General features: G+C 37.6%; 1 protein-coding gene across 5 annotated transcripts in view; it reads left to right on the top strand.

Moving 5' to 3' along the window:
- Positions 1-14,728, top strand: part of RGS17 (regulator of G protein signaling 17) — a 71,145-nt gene that overhangs the window by 34,791 nt on the left and 21,626 nt on the right. For all 5 annotated transcript variants that reach the window (XM_085576608.1, XM_021540570.4, XM_021540572.4 and 2 more), the window contains exon 2: positions 5,939-6,082. In XM_085576608.1, the coding sequence (XP_085432734.1) occupies positions 5,964-6,082 (119 nt within the window). In that variant the 5' untranslated portion in view covers positions 5,939-5,963. The remainder of the gene's footprint in view (positions 1-5,938; positions 6,083-14,728) is intronic.

Raw genomic sequence — 14,728 nt, 5'->3', positions numbered from 1 at the left:
AAGGCTTTCAAACTCCCTAAACTTAAAAACAATATTTATTAGGAATCAAGTGAATGCCAGTAAAGACAGTGAAAACAAGTATGGTTAAGAGATGGATAGATTCACATCTGGGTCTGAAATAAACTGGTATAAGGTACAAATTTATATAAACTACACAGTTGAGATTTTGGCTCTTTATTTTCAAAGTCAAAAGAAGAAAAGCAGTGTGGGAGAACTGATGTGATAGATCACAAAAAAAGAGATATTTTAAAGGCTAAGTTTCTTGCCTGCAGAGTAAATCACCCTCTATATCTTTAAGTCATTGACTGCACCTTTCTTTCGTGAGGTGATCTTTCTTGCCTATTGCAAAGTTTGAAAAAGGACAGATTGCTCCAGCTCATTCTGCACCAATTCTGTCCCAAAATCTTAGCCATTATGTGTCCTACCTGCAACAAAAGGCAAAATGCCACTTCCTGGCTGTATAAAATGTTTATCCTCACCCTTATATGATCTCTCTCTTTCAAAGTAGCTGTTAGATAATGATTCCAGAAGATAGAATGGAAACTCTTCTCAACCCCCTGCAGAGTTTCAAGATTTTTCTCAGATTTCATGGCACAGGAGCCTCTCCAGGGATGCCTTCACAATGCTAAGAGGGGGACAGAAGTTATTGCAGGGGGGTCATGTGCAAGTGGAGGCTCCAAAACAAGCAAAAAGGGTCATATGGGACAGTGCCAAAAGTTCAGAAAATTGCAGTACTGTAATGACTGCCTTTTGAGGAAAGGGGGAAAAAAGAAAAAAAAATCTTTATCAGAAGAGAGACATCAAATTAAATTATTGAAATGGTGCAGTCTGTGGTTTTTTGCCATGTCAAATACCTTGGGAATCTCTGGGGGAAAAAAGGCATAAAAACCTATCTAAAACTTAGCACAAATCTTACAGAAGGTGGAGAGTCAGGGAAATGCAACAATTGAGAAATTGCCTTATTTTAATTTTCTAGAGGTACTCTGTGGAATTTGAAGTGACTGTAGTCTGTATTCAATAGGGCTTCCCAGGTATAAATGTAATAAAACGAGTAATTCTTCCACCAGTTATTTCTTTTGAGCAGTCTTCCCAAGACAGTGCTCTGTGCATAAGGGGATTTCTGTAATAATTACTCCTGGGAACCCAGTGGTAATTACACTATCTAAGCACAGAAATAGATCCTTGTGCCATTGGTACTAGAACTAATAGGAAACCTTACTCCAAATTTCCAAGGGCTTTTTAGTATTCATCATCTTCCAGCACTGCAAGAGGGGTTGCACAGACTTTCTTACTCTACAACTTATGAGAGCCACCTGTCTCATAACTAGTATAATAAACAGTTGCTGTACCCTTGGGTTCCTTTCCTCAGCTACAGAGTAGGGCCAGCAGATGTTATGCAAAATGAGGTTCTCCATTATTATGGGGTTGCTCAAAGGGCCATAATACCAACCCACCCCCAAGAGAATGAGTCAGTCAAGCAAGCTTGAATACTATTCTTATTTCTATCAGTACAAACGGAAATCACAACAGAGTTAGTAAACCATGCCACAAAATGGAAGCAAAGAACCAGATGCAAAACTAGCAGAAGAAATTGATACCTGTGAAGTGATGGTCTGAGAGATGATATATAGTGTACCAAGAAGAAAAACCATTCCATTGGACAAAAGGCCCACCTTCACCACCTGGTACTTTTGCCAAGCTAGAGGGTCTCAGGAAGAGTGAAAATGGTGAAAAAGATAAAAGGCAAACTGAGATCTTGGAAACAGTGTGTATTATTTGTACTATTATTCTAGAAGTTCTATTCAGAATAAATTCACAACATTCTAGTCCTTAATAATTATGTACTAACTTTCACACTTCAGAAAAATTGTTCATTTCATTGCTGTAACTTGCTGAATCAAAGATTCTAAGTTTCTTTTTATGCCTTGGACCAAGGCACCAAAAATAAACCCTCTGTCTGCTCAGTCTCTAAATATAGCCAAGAATTAAGATATTCCTGCTTCTGCATCCTAAATAATCTAATGGAATCAATTACTGTTTTGCGTAGATGACATCTGGTATTTGCAAATAAAACATGAAACATGATATCCAACCAAAATAAACATGAAATTAAAGTTTCCAGCCATCCAACTACATCCTCAGTAAATGTAATAGTTTTGCTTCACAGGATGGATTTTTCATATCTCTTATAAACTTCAGCTTAAAGCTTTGTGAGAGCAAGTAACACAAAGAGAAGAACAGGGCTGATGACTTTGACTTCAGCTGCTGGTTAAGCCAGTGAACACCTCATGAATACACTGAGAACACTGTCCCATTGCTTGGAGTTTCAGACTCATGCTTTTATTGAGCAGAATATTGAGCAGTCATGCCAAGCAAAATCACTTTATTTGTACCATGAGATACAGCAAGGTTCAGAGTGAACACCAATGTCAGCTGTGGAAAGGAGAGGATCTGAAATGTATTAAATACAACTGTTTCCCACTGTGCCAGTAAGATCTTTTCCCCATTATATTTCGCAGGTAAGGATAGTCCTACTATATAATACCCATGTTGACAAAATATATCCCATTGTAGCACTTCACTGGCATTGCCGTTAGAGCTTTATTCTGTTAGAGCCAGAATCTCCTTGGATGTACATACAGGATTTGGGGATGTTGCTCGCTCTTTCTTTCTTCCTTCCTTAGGAAAAAAACCAAAAAAATCTTTACTGTGAGAGCAGTGAGGCACTGGAAGAGGTTGCCAAGAAAAGTTGTGGGTCCCCATTCATCCCTGGCAGTGTTCAAGGCCATGCTGGATAGTGCATTGAGCAACCTGGTCTAGTGGAAGGTGTTCCTGCCCATAGCAGGGAGATTGGAACCAGATGATCTTTCAAGTCCCTGCCAATCCATTCTATGATTCTGACTCTGTGATTCTTTTCTTTCTTTCTTTTATCTGTTCCCTTTTTTTTTCTCTTGTTTTTTTTTTTCAAATACAGCATAAATAGATAAATATGACTTTACCTGCAATCAAGGACTGCCCTCTTCCTTCACCAAATAATGCATGGCCAGAAAGGGGAGGGGTTATGTGCCCCTCCATACTCCAGAGCTGTTAAAACATAGCAAAGCAAGCAGTTCTGTTCTAAAGACTGGCTAGACTGTCTCTGAGCAACCTTGGAGAAAGACATTTCTCCTGAAATGCTCTACAGAGGAGACCTATATTTCCTCACAATTCTGTGTCCTGCTAAACTTGCAAACCTCTGAAACAGCTGGGCCATGGTAGTTCATACCAAAAGATGAATGCTGGAGACTTTTCAGTGGTTGAGGTTGCTGGTTGGGATTAAAGGTGTAAACCACTACTGTAAAACCCCGCTTCTGACTGTCCCTAAGTGCCATATTCTGTGTGTTGGGAACTGCAGTTGCAGATTTTACCTTTCTGCAGCTGCATAATTCCCACCTATTTCACCATCATTTGCTGACAGTGTGAACAGTGATGGAAGAAAGTGCTCCCCATATTCTCCTTGCCTACCTGAGGTTCAGTTTTCTCCCCTGCTCTGTCCAAGTGCTCACATCTTCCCAAGGAAAATGAGGAAGTTACTTGAAGCAAGTTAAACCTATGTTTTTTTCTTTCCCCTCTAGATTAAATTTCAATCATGACTATTCTTTTATCAAATTCACCAGGTCCCTGTACAAATTCTGCTTCTAACACAGAGAAGGGGGACAGCTCAGGTGAGGGAATGAGTGACTGTGAGCTGTGCAGGAGAAAAAGGAGAGGGGTATTTATTTTAGCAGCAGCAGCATATGGTAAAGTTTTTGTGAAACTACAGCAAAGTCACCAACTGTCATCATCATGTCTGAATTGATAACTTTCATCCTGTCCCCTTTATTATAGTACCACATATTCTAGCCATAGTACATTTCATATGTGTGTATATATATATATATAGCTAAAATGGTGAAAAAAATGCTTGACTTCAGGTACACAGGTGGAATGAATGGGATTACACCCTAACAAATCCTTAAATATCAATAACTTACTGGTTTCTGAAACTAATAAATTTTGTTTGGCTTTTTTTTGTTGTTGTGCAAATATTTCTAGAATCATTGTCTTACTTAAAAGAAATTAACATTCCATTTGAAAATATCTGGCTTTAATTCCTTTTACTACAGTCATTGCACTTGCTGAAAGAAATACCAATTCACAGCATGACACAGCTATCTATGAAATAATTTAACTGCATAATGCACAGCCAGCAGAAGTTCTGCATTGTAATTTGGAGAAAAAGTCTTCATACTGTCACTTACTCTCTGAGCTACATATTATGCTTCAACAATTTCCCTTCCTTCCGATCTGTTGAAAAAAATATGGGCAGTTATCCAGTTACACCAGAGCATCCCTTTTAAACACCAGAGGTTTGTATTTGACATGAAAAAAAAAGGTGTAGGGTTTTTTTGCATGTCATTTTAATTTATTATAAACCATAAGTCATATCAATGGCATAAGCAGGTGCAACTACCAGTGATGGTTTAAGAATTCTTCATTGTTTGATTTGACCAAACACTACAGAAATTACTTGATCTACTCAGTGACAGTATGCATGGAAAAGGTAGCTATGCAAGAAGCCAAAATAACCACCAACATTGAATTTTAGAGCACAGGTTTGAGTTGTGAAGCTTAGTACCCTTGCTGTCTTTGGTTGTGTGTAAGCTGTCTGGAAGGACACTTGCAGAATAAAAGCCTTGGGAGTTTTAGCGACCATGTAAATGATAACTCTCACAGCTGCTGCTTGAGTGCATGTAGAAGTGGCATGTCTCTTGTTTGTGCATGGTGTACCCAGGTGGCAAATCAGTCAGATTTTGCCCTTCCCCAGCACCCCTATTTGTAGCAGGATGCCTTGGGAGTGTGGAACACAGTGCATGCTGCTCACACCAGGCAATCTCCACCCACTTCTGTTTTAAACCTAGCTACTCCCCATAGTAATCTGTTAGTACTTTTGCAAAGGCAAAAGTACCAAATTTTACTCTAATTTATGCTTGTACTTGCTGTTACTCTGGGAAACTTAAAGTTGTTGTAGAAAGATGCGAGTCATTGGAAGGATCTTGACATCTAAACCTTCCTAAATAATGTACCTTATCAGTAAATGTTTAACTTCTTTTGAAGACTAGATAATGTATGATATACTACTTCCAGCAGCGTGTTTTAAGTCACTGAGAGGAAAAAAATCTTGGCCTAATAAAATCTAGGAAAAACTGGCAATGAGCAAAGAAGATCTGTGACCAAAAAATTGTCTCAAAGGTGGAAAAGTATTTTATAAATACATATCTATTACTCATTTTATTTGCCAAGAATAACTCTTCAGTAGCAAGCCTCTCAGTTATGACATATTAAAATCTTGGCCCTTACCAATTATACCAATACCAATAGCCTTACCAATATTATATTGAACTGCCCTCAATATAATATTGGTAATATAATATCACTTATATCAATTTCATTGGTTTAGCATAAAGAAGTCAAAAAGCAAAAAAAAAAAATGAGTTGCCAACTCATTTGAAGGTGGATAACCATTCTGCTGTATTTTTAGTGGTATATTTAGTGAAATGGAAACTGCTGTAATAGTCTTATGGTAAGAAACAAGGCAGTCTCTCCCAAGTGCTACAAAAGCTGTATGGCTTGCTGCTAAAATCACTGATAATAAACAGCTCTTTGAGTCCAGCCAAAGCAGCAAGAACGGGTGTGATTGAGCAGCACAGGAGTGTAAGCGTGTCACTGAGAGGTGCTCTTCTGGAAACTGCTTTTAACACAGTGAAACTCTTTCTTGGCTGGCTCAGTTGATGGTCATGTGCTTTTGTTGCCGTGTGCTGTGAGAACCAGTTTCATCAGGCTTTGCTGTAGAAATGTGAATGTAATTTATGATGGTCTATAGTAATTCTATACATCTCTTATGTCTGTGTTCTTATAGCCACTTGGGCACTGAAGTAGCTGAAATGAGAAAGAGGCAGCAGTCACAAAATGAAGGAACATCAGCTGTGTCTCAAGCACCTGGAAACCAAAGGCCCAACAACACATGTTGCTTTTGTTGGTGCTGTTGCTGCAGCTGTTCATGGTATGTCCTGTAGTATATTTGTTTCCATATCCAACACAGGTAAACAATGAGAATGGAAAGCACTGGGAACATGTAAACTTCTGGGAGAGGAGACACAATTTAACTTTTCACTTAAAAAGTTGATTTAAATATTCCCTGATTTGGTTGAACATCTTATGATGGGCAAGAGGAAAGAATAGTAAATCCAAGCTATATTTATCCTACTTAAGCCATAACTAAATGAGGTACTTTCAAGAGAAACTTTTATTTGTGAGCGAGAGATTCAATAATTAATATTTTTTAGCTTGCATTCAAAACACTTTTTTTCTGCTTGTCCTTTGGATAGTGCAGTTCTCTGCATTCAGGAGAATAAAAGGGAGATGGTCACAAATGTGAATATGTAGTGTCCTATTATATTACTAATATAAATTCAGTGAATCTGAAAACATGAGCCTTAAATTCCACTTTTAAATGGAGTGGCATAATTTTAGAAGCTCCTTGTCCCTTCCTCAACAAAGTGGAGAAAGTCAAAGATTTAAGGTCAGTTTCAGAAATAGCTTTAAATTGTCAGTGTCTTGAGATACATCAGATCTTTGTTTCCTATTTTTATGAACACAGTATTGAAATATAAGGTAAATGGCATGCAGTACTCTTCAGAGACTGTGCATCATATTAACCAGACAGTTCAGTTTGTTTGCAGTCACCATTCCTCTGTGTATTCTGTGCTATGTTCACTTCAATCACCCATCTGGCCCCAGTCTAAAACCTGAAGCTATTTTCTTCAGTATATTTAAAAATACATACCAGTATATATACACTAGGGACAAGTTTTTTTCAAAGATCCTGCCACAACCTGGAGTCTGTGGCAGGGTCGACCTGCCTTATCTGTTACTTACTGTTACAGAGTGTATTTGGAGCAAGGAGGAGCCAGAGCTCATATTTTACCAAGTTACTTTGCAGTATGTTCAATCCAAATTGAGAAATAGGTGGAAGTCTATTAAACAGGGAGTAAAGAGAGGGTGTTTTGTCACTTTCCTTTCTGCTCTGGGACAAGTGCACAATATCAGCTATACTGTTAGAGGCCAGAGATTCATTTACCTCAGTATCCTATTTCAGGAAGTGAACTTTATCAGACGCCACAAAATAATGATAAAACAAGTAGATATGAACCTCCTCAAACTACCCACAGAAAAACATCTCACAACAACTGTTAATCTGAAACTTAGGGATTTCCTGGCCCGGAGTTCCTTTTTGTGTGGTTTATAGACTTTGGTGGAATTTGCTTTCCTTAATTTGTCAAACCATTTTCTAAAGTGACTTCCTAAACTCACCTAAAATTTTGGCACCCAGGGCTTCCTCTAGCAATAGATTCTACAATGGGCATGTGTACTCCCTTTTATTTGTGTTAACCTACTAGAAATTAATTTCATTTGATGCTTCCTTGTTCTTATGTGAAGAACAGTGACTAATCATTCCCAGGATGGTCAAGATTTTACAGAGCTCTCTCGTATCTCCCTTCACCTGTTTTGTCTTCCACAGTCTTCTCTATTCTAATGTCTGTGATACAGAAACTGACCCAGATCTTATCTGTCCTATTTACTCACCTACCTTGTGTCTCTCTATGTACCTTTCTTATTCTACTATTTCCTGTCTGAGATGCGTGACTCGATCTGCTTTTGTGGTTGAGACATGGGTGCACCATGTTTTGTGTTTGCTCTTGAGTTTTGTTACTAATTCCTAGCACTCTGCTTATTTTTAAGCAGCCCTAGAGATGATGTTTTCATGGAATTATCCACCCTGAATACAACATCTCTTTCCTGAATGAAAATAAAACCCATAATTGTGCATGTACTGCTAAGGCTGGCTTTTGACTTGCATACTAGAATATCCATAATATTCATGTAATATCAATACTATTCATATAATATTAATAGTATTCAATACAATATCTATCTAATTTCTAAAACAAGTGATTTCATTTTTTAAGGATGCTGCAACTCAAGAAATCTTAAATTTGACAATGATACTCTTATTTTGAAGCTCCTGTGACCCTTGGAGTGCTTCCAGTCCTTAGAAGGCAATACCATTATATATGTAAACAGCTTATGCATGTTAAACCTAAATTAGAGTAATTATTGATTTAAAACACAGGATGCACCTTCAGCTGCTTTAGCAATTTTTTTACTGTCTTTCAGGGTTTTTCAGGGCTTCAGGTTGGGATTTTTCTTTGCAAAGTAGATTAGAAAGAGCATGGAGAAATCCTGTTAGCTAGTTTTCAAGATTAAGTCACTTTGATAAGTGATCAAAGGAATAGTTACATCACTCATGTTTGCTAAAATCAAAAAGACAGAAAAGGTGATGTAATAAGTATTTTCCAGCTTTAACTTCTAAGATTCTGTAGTAGGAATTCCATTAGAGGAAAGATGGGACAAAACTTGGAAAAATGAAGTATGGAATGTTTCAGAATCTCAGTTAAAATTAAGTAACTGATTGTGATGCCAAATTTGTTTTGTAAATCAGAACTGTCTGGGAAAAGTACAGGTAATTGTTCTTGCCTCAGTTGTCTACACTAAAAAATTACAAAAATAATAACTTTTAAGAAGTAACTAACTTTATTTCTCTCTCATGCATAGGGGATTCTAGCTAATTAATTCTCTAGGGTAGATCTCTGTAATAGAAAAGCCTAATCAACAATTGTAACACGTTCTCTGGACCTAATGTAATTACATGCTTTCCCTAGTTCCACAGGTCTTTTTATATGAGTAACATTAATTTCTCAAGAGATACCTGTCTGCAAATATTGTTGGATTCATTAATGGGGAAGGCAATGTTCTATAAAGATTAGAATTTTCTTCAACTTTTTCCACTTGTGTGTGACTGATGATAACTCTTACATCACTAACCACTTATTGCCTCAACTTCTTCACCATTCACAGAAATGGGAGGAATCTGTGAACGTTTTATTAAAAAATGTTCCCTTTTTACTGTTCAAAGAGTTAGTTCAGTAGTTCCTATATCCAAATAAATAATTAGATTTCTGAAAATATCTTTTGTTAATCATGTGGTGCTTGTTTTGTTCTGTTCTACCCCATGTTAAAATCAGAATAGGCATTAAGTCTTCTGTTTGCACAACAGCATAGGCAAATATTCACACCTTTGTTTGGGGAAATAGTATCTTGCCTAATAGACCCTTGTTAAGAGCAAAAAATTAGAGAAATTATTTGGTACATCTTATTGAAACCCTTTTTTTGTTGTTGTTGTTGTTTTACTTTAATATATATTTCTTAAAGATAACAGCTATTTGAAGGACTTCTCTACTGTTATGGGATAATCCTTGTAGGTAGCTCAGCCCCAGGCAGATGCTTACTCACTCCTCACCAACAGGATGGAGAAGAGAATCAGAAAAGTGAAAGCAATAAAACTCTTTCATAGAGATAAAGAGTTTGACTGATAAAGCAAAGCTGTGTGTACGAGTAAAGCAAAAACAAAAAATTCATTCACAGCTTCCCATCAGTTCAGCCATGTCCTGGAAAGCCATGGTCCATCACATGTTACAGTGACTTGGGGAAACATGCTACAGCTCTCAACCTCCATCCTTCCTTTTTCTTCTGCAGCTTTTATTGTAGATCCCAATGTCATATGGTATGGAATATCCCTTTGGTCAGTTGTGGTCAGCTGTCCCCACTGTGTCTCCTCACAGCTTCTTAAGCAGCCCCAGCCAGTGAGAACCCACTGACAAGACAATGACAGAGAAATCCTTGATGCTGTTCAGTGACTGCTCAGCAGCAGCTATAACCTTATTGTGTTTGTCAATATTGTTTTGGTCAAAAATCCAAAGCATAGCACCATAAGGATCCCTATGAAGAAAATTAACTCCATCTCAGCCAGACTCAGTACATCTATTGGCACTGTAAATCATCAGGACAGTAAATTGCTCAGTTTACAGGGACAAAGCAAGATTTATTACCAAGGTTTGCTCAGATTAAAAACTAATGGAGATTAACAGGACTATTAAAATGGCAATTTAATTTTAATAAGTATGCTCATGACATTGCCCAACTAGTTTAAGCTCTGAACTTGTTTCTGAGTACAAGTAGTGAAGGAAACACTCCTCCTCAGCGGAAAAAAATAAAGTGATTCTGAAGTTCCCAACAGGAAACACGTGTCCCCTTACAGCAGAAGCAGATGATACATCCCTGTGAAGACCTTCTGTAGACCTTCCTCTCTTCATTGACAAGACATAGACTTTGGGCACTCCTTTCAGGAAGACTGTCTAATTAAAGTAGCTAACAGACAAGTACCAGTCATGTTCCTGTGGTCTTGGACTGAATCACCTCATGTCTTAAGCTTCTGCAAAGCTCCATTTCAATAGAGGACAGAAGAATGTGCTTCTTTACGAGGCATAATTTCAATGACTTGGGCAACCTGAGACTTGCAAAATTTTCAGTAAGTCTTCTAACATGACAGTCATCCTCAGTTGAGGACAATTTCCTCAATTATGTTTTCTCCAGAGAGCTGCCCATTTAGTACTTAGAGCTGTGACTTTGTAGTTTTGAGCTCAGTTTGACAAGGTTAGAGGAGTAATCCTGCTATTTCACGTCCCCAACCTTATTTAGAAATCCATTACTCCAGCTTCCTGAGCAGACATGAAACTAGTTGTTTTCTTGCAAACACTTGTAAATTACATTCTTCAAAAAAACTCTTCAGGCACTAGCAAAGGGAGGTTGGCTTTTCTGCCAGTTTTATTTTGCTTTCTCCTTTGTCTCTTAACCCAGAGCAGGAGTAATATCTTTTTATTCCCTCTTTCATAAGATGCTCAGTGAGTTTGAAAACTGGGGGACGCTGATTCCCAATAATCTTTTACTGTCATTCCCAATGTCTTCTTTTACTGTACACAGAAGGCTCAGAAGGGGTCTGACATCTATCCTGCAGGAGACCTTAGCAGTATGGCAGTCTGGGGGACATGAAAAGGCTTCCAGAGGATAAGTGATGACTTAGCTTCACTTGTAGTTCAGTTGAAGTGAGTGAGCTGAAAGGTATTTACACAAAAATGTAACCATTAAAACTGCTGAAGACTTGTGGAAGAGTTTCCCACACACAAGAGATCCCAGGGAAGATAGGGTATTTGCCATCTTGGCAGTAAACAAGAGTTGCTCTTGGCAAGAAATCTCTCTCCTCAGTTCCTATAACTTGTCTATGGCTGCTGTGAATTATTCTGAAATTTCTTCTTGATGATGTTGCTACACAAATATTTTTCTTTATTAAAGGGAACATTTTCCTTGCAAGAGTTTCACAGTTTACTTGGGCCTACAAGAAAATATTTCTGTCACTTATGCCATGACTAAGAAATGGCAGACACAGTTCTAAGAACTATTTCAAATTGCATTAATATTTGTTCTGTATGGGGTTTGGTGGTATCCTCCTAATAAACAGTGTGCTCTAAATGAAACAAAACCAAAAACAAAACCAAAAGACCAACCAAACAAAAAAAACCCCAAAAAACAAAAAAGAAACACTTTTTCTTTTTTGCATTTCCCACCTCTCTAGTACTTTGAGAAGAATAACATTTTCCTGGCATTTTCTTAGTTTGCTAGCAAAAAATTGTGCCAAGGCTTTGTGTGAGTCTATACAAGAAAAAAATTAATTAAACACATTATAGCTACATGTACATAAGTATGTCAAAAACAAAACCCATATCCTTTTTCCCATGCATTTCTGCAGCAGAACTTTTAGACTAGGAGCAGACCAGAGGTGAACTGGTACAAAAAAATCACCCAGGCTCCAGGATTTTTTAAAGATTCTGACAAGAAAATAAATTTTTTATCTTTGAAACAAATGCAGTGATTTTGAAAAATGCATTTTGGCTTTTAATTTTGTTTTTAATTCTTCATTTCCTCGCTGAAAACGTAGGACAGCACATCTGAAACTCAAATCTCTGTGTTTTACCTTCTCAAAATATCACATCTGTAAAAAAGCAAATATGGAAAAGTGCATCAGGAATTTTTATACTCTAGTATAGAATACAGAAGTGCAGGCTACTGTACTCTACTGAAATAGAAGGTGATATTTTAAAAAATATTTAATGGGAAAATATGTTCCAATCTGAGCCTTTTTATACTTTACAATATCACTGAACAGCCTTACATTTTTACTACTTGATATTGCAGAGGTCAAAGATGAAAACATTCCATCTCTTTCCTGGAGAATAATTTTATTCTGAGGGAGAGAAGGCTTAGGAACCTGTGCTTTGTGCAACTATGGGACAGTTTCATCTTATTATCAGAGTGAAATGGGCAGTACTGGTGCTTTCTTAGGAAAGTAGCAGCAGTTCTTTGATGGATAGTATTTAAAGCTGGATAAAATCCATTATCTGTCTTGTCACTCAAGCTACTGAACCTGATATTCATGAAAATCAGTCCTAAATCACCTTGTCTTTTAAATCCACATATCCTCAGTGCTGAGCCCATTAGAGAAAGCTGGCAGACATTCCTGTGGTTGATGGAATGTACCATGGGGGGACTGTGGACCGAGGATTTAAATATCTAGTCCTCAGAAATGGGCCTCTCAAAGTTCTCTGAGATACTTAAAATAAAATAATTAAATTCTCAGCATTTGTAAAAATAATCAGAATACACACTAAAAATAGCTTGTCAAGTTGTTTCTTTTTTCATACTTCTGTAAGTTAACAGTGCTTATTAAATACTACCCAAGAAAAGCATTTCTTTTCCCTCTAAAGCAAAAGAAAAGAATGATCTCTAAACTGAAAAAAAAATCAGAGCAGGGAAGCATGTCTTCCTAATAAGTATGAAATTTAATAAGCTCTTTCTCCTTTACAATTAAGACAGGGGAAGTGATTTTGTTGGAAATTTGTGGAAGTTTATGTCCTCAGGGCAGGCTGGAGACAGGTGGCTCTGTGCATGCTTGTTTACACAACTCTCCTAGGGCAGCACAGCCTGACTTGCCAACCTCTGGGCTTGTACCCTTCTGTGACACTGGTCCAGATTGTCAGTGTTAGCCTAATAATTCCTGGAAGCCTGCTCTCTCCTTGAGCCAGACCACAAATTTACCTCATATGGGATTCAATATACAGCTTATCTCAAAGTTCCAGAGCTGGCAAGTAAAGGCAGGTTTGACCACTTCTTGCACCTCCCTGTGAAGCAGATGTGAAATGCTGCCTTTTCAAAAGAGGAGGGCACATTTTTTTGCCACAAGGTATAAAGGTAGGTGGGCTCACAGATATGCTAACTGCTCCTAACTACTAGTCTGTAATTTTTCCTGCATCTGCTTCTATAGAGTAAGATGTGAATGCAGAAAAATAAGATGTTATTGGCAAACCAAAAGGACTTTAGAAATGACGTTTACAGAAAACAAAAATTTAATGTAGAAACAACTAAAGGAAGCTTAAAGTTACCCTATTCAATGTCATGAGAACCTGCCTAGGTCACTATAGAGCCCCCTTCTGAATCAATCAAATATATCTCACCTCCCCTCATCAAAAAGCAGCTAAGAAAACCCTTAACCCAAGGTAATGCACCACCTTTTGTCTTCTTTCTTCTTCTCAGCCTCTTGCCACATACCTCCAAATTCTTGTTGGACACAAGCCCTTGTACAGCATTGGAGTAGGGGAAAGGACAGTGATCAACCAACTCCCACAGCAGAAAGGGGTTTCCATAGGAAATTTGCCAGGAAGTAGATTTGATGCAGGCCATTGCTTTCTGGGACATGTAAAGTAAATTAAAATCATGACCTTCTCTGGGAGAAAGCTGTAAGCTACACACTGCATTTATTTTGGCAAGTGGTGCAAAGGGGTAATCACTAAAATGCTGCCAGTCTACCATGAAATCATGGTGGAATCACAAAGATACACAAGACACTACACAGACATTCAGCATATATAAATAATTCTGAATTAGTTTCCAATCCAGAACCCTGGTTGGAAAAAACTTTTAACACTATAAACTAAGTCCATGCAAACTGATAAATGTTTCTATTTTCAAAGGTATGAGGAAAACTTGTTTCTCCCCATAATAAAATAATAAAAATAGAAGGCTAATGTGAAGAGTGGAGCGACAGCTTCTTCTGCAGCTGGTCTGTTAACTTTCATCACAAGCCAGTGTAGAATCCTCATTAACATCAAAATCAGCCCTGGGGTTTCTGTGCCAAGCTTTCTTAGTGTCAGGATTTTATTCTTAATAATTTAAACTTCGAAAGTTCATTTCATTTTGAGAAACAGATGGAGACTCATGTGTTTACTGATATTTTTTCCCGTCTGTGATAGCACAAGCAGGTTAGAAAATGAGTAGACTGTAAACATAATAGACTAGCAAATTTTAAATAAATGTTTCTGAAGATTTACAAATAAAGTGCAGATTCCTTTGTGTGTAGTACTCCTAAGATACAAACCCCGATCAGTCTAACTGCAGAAAATAGTCCTATTTCTGTAAAGAAAATTACAGTGAAAAAAATCAGAACTCCAGTTCTTCTAAATTGAAGAATAAATACATTCTCAGAGGGGATTTGGGATTACACAAGGCTCATTCTAATTCTGTGGTGCAAAAGATACCAACAGTAGCTCCTTAGAAGGAGAGACCAGACTAAATCTAGTTAACTTTAGAAAATGATCTTGATTCTGTCCTAGCACAGCACACAGGAGTGTATTCAGGGACA

Source organism: Lonchura striata, chromosome 3, assembly GCF_050655825.1.
Source record: "Lonchura striata isolate lonStrDom1 chromosome 3, ASM5065582v1, whole genome shotgun sequence".
NCBI classification, from domain to species: Eukaryota; Metazoa; Chordata; class Aves; order Passeriformes; family Estrildidae; genus Lonchura; species Lonchura striata.
The sequence above is the reverse complement of the archived record's forward strand: the minus strand, read 5'-3'. Positions and strand labels throughout refer to the sequence as shown.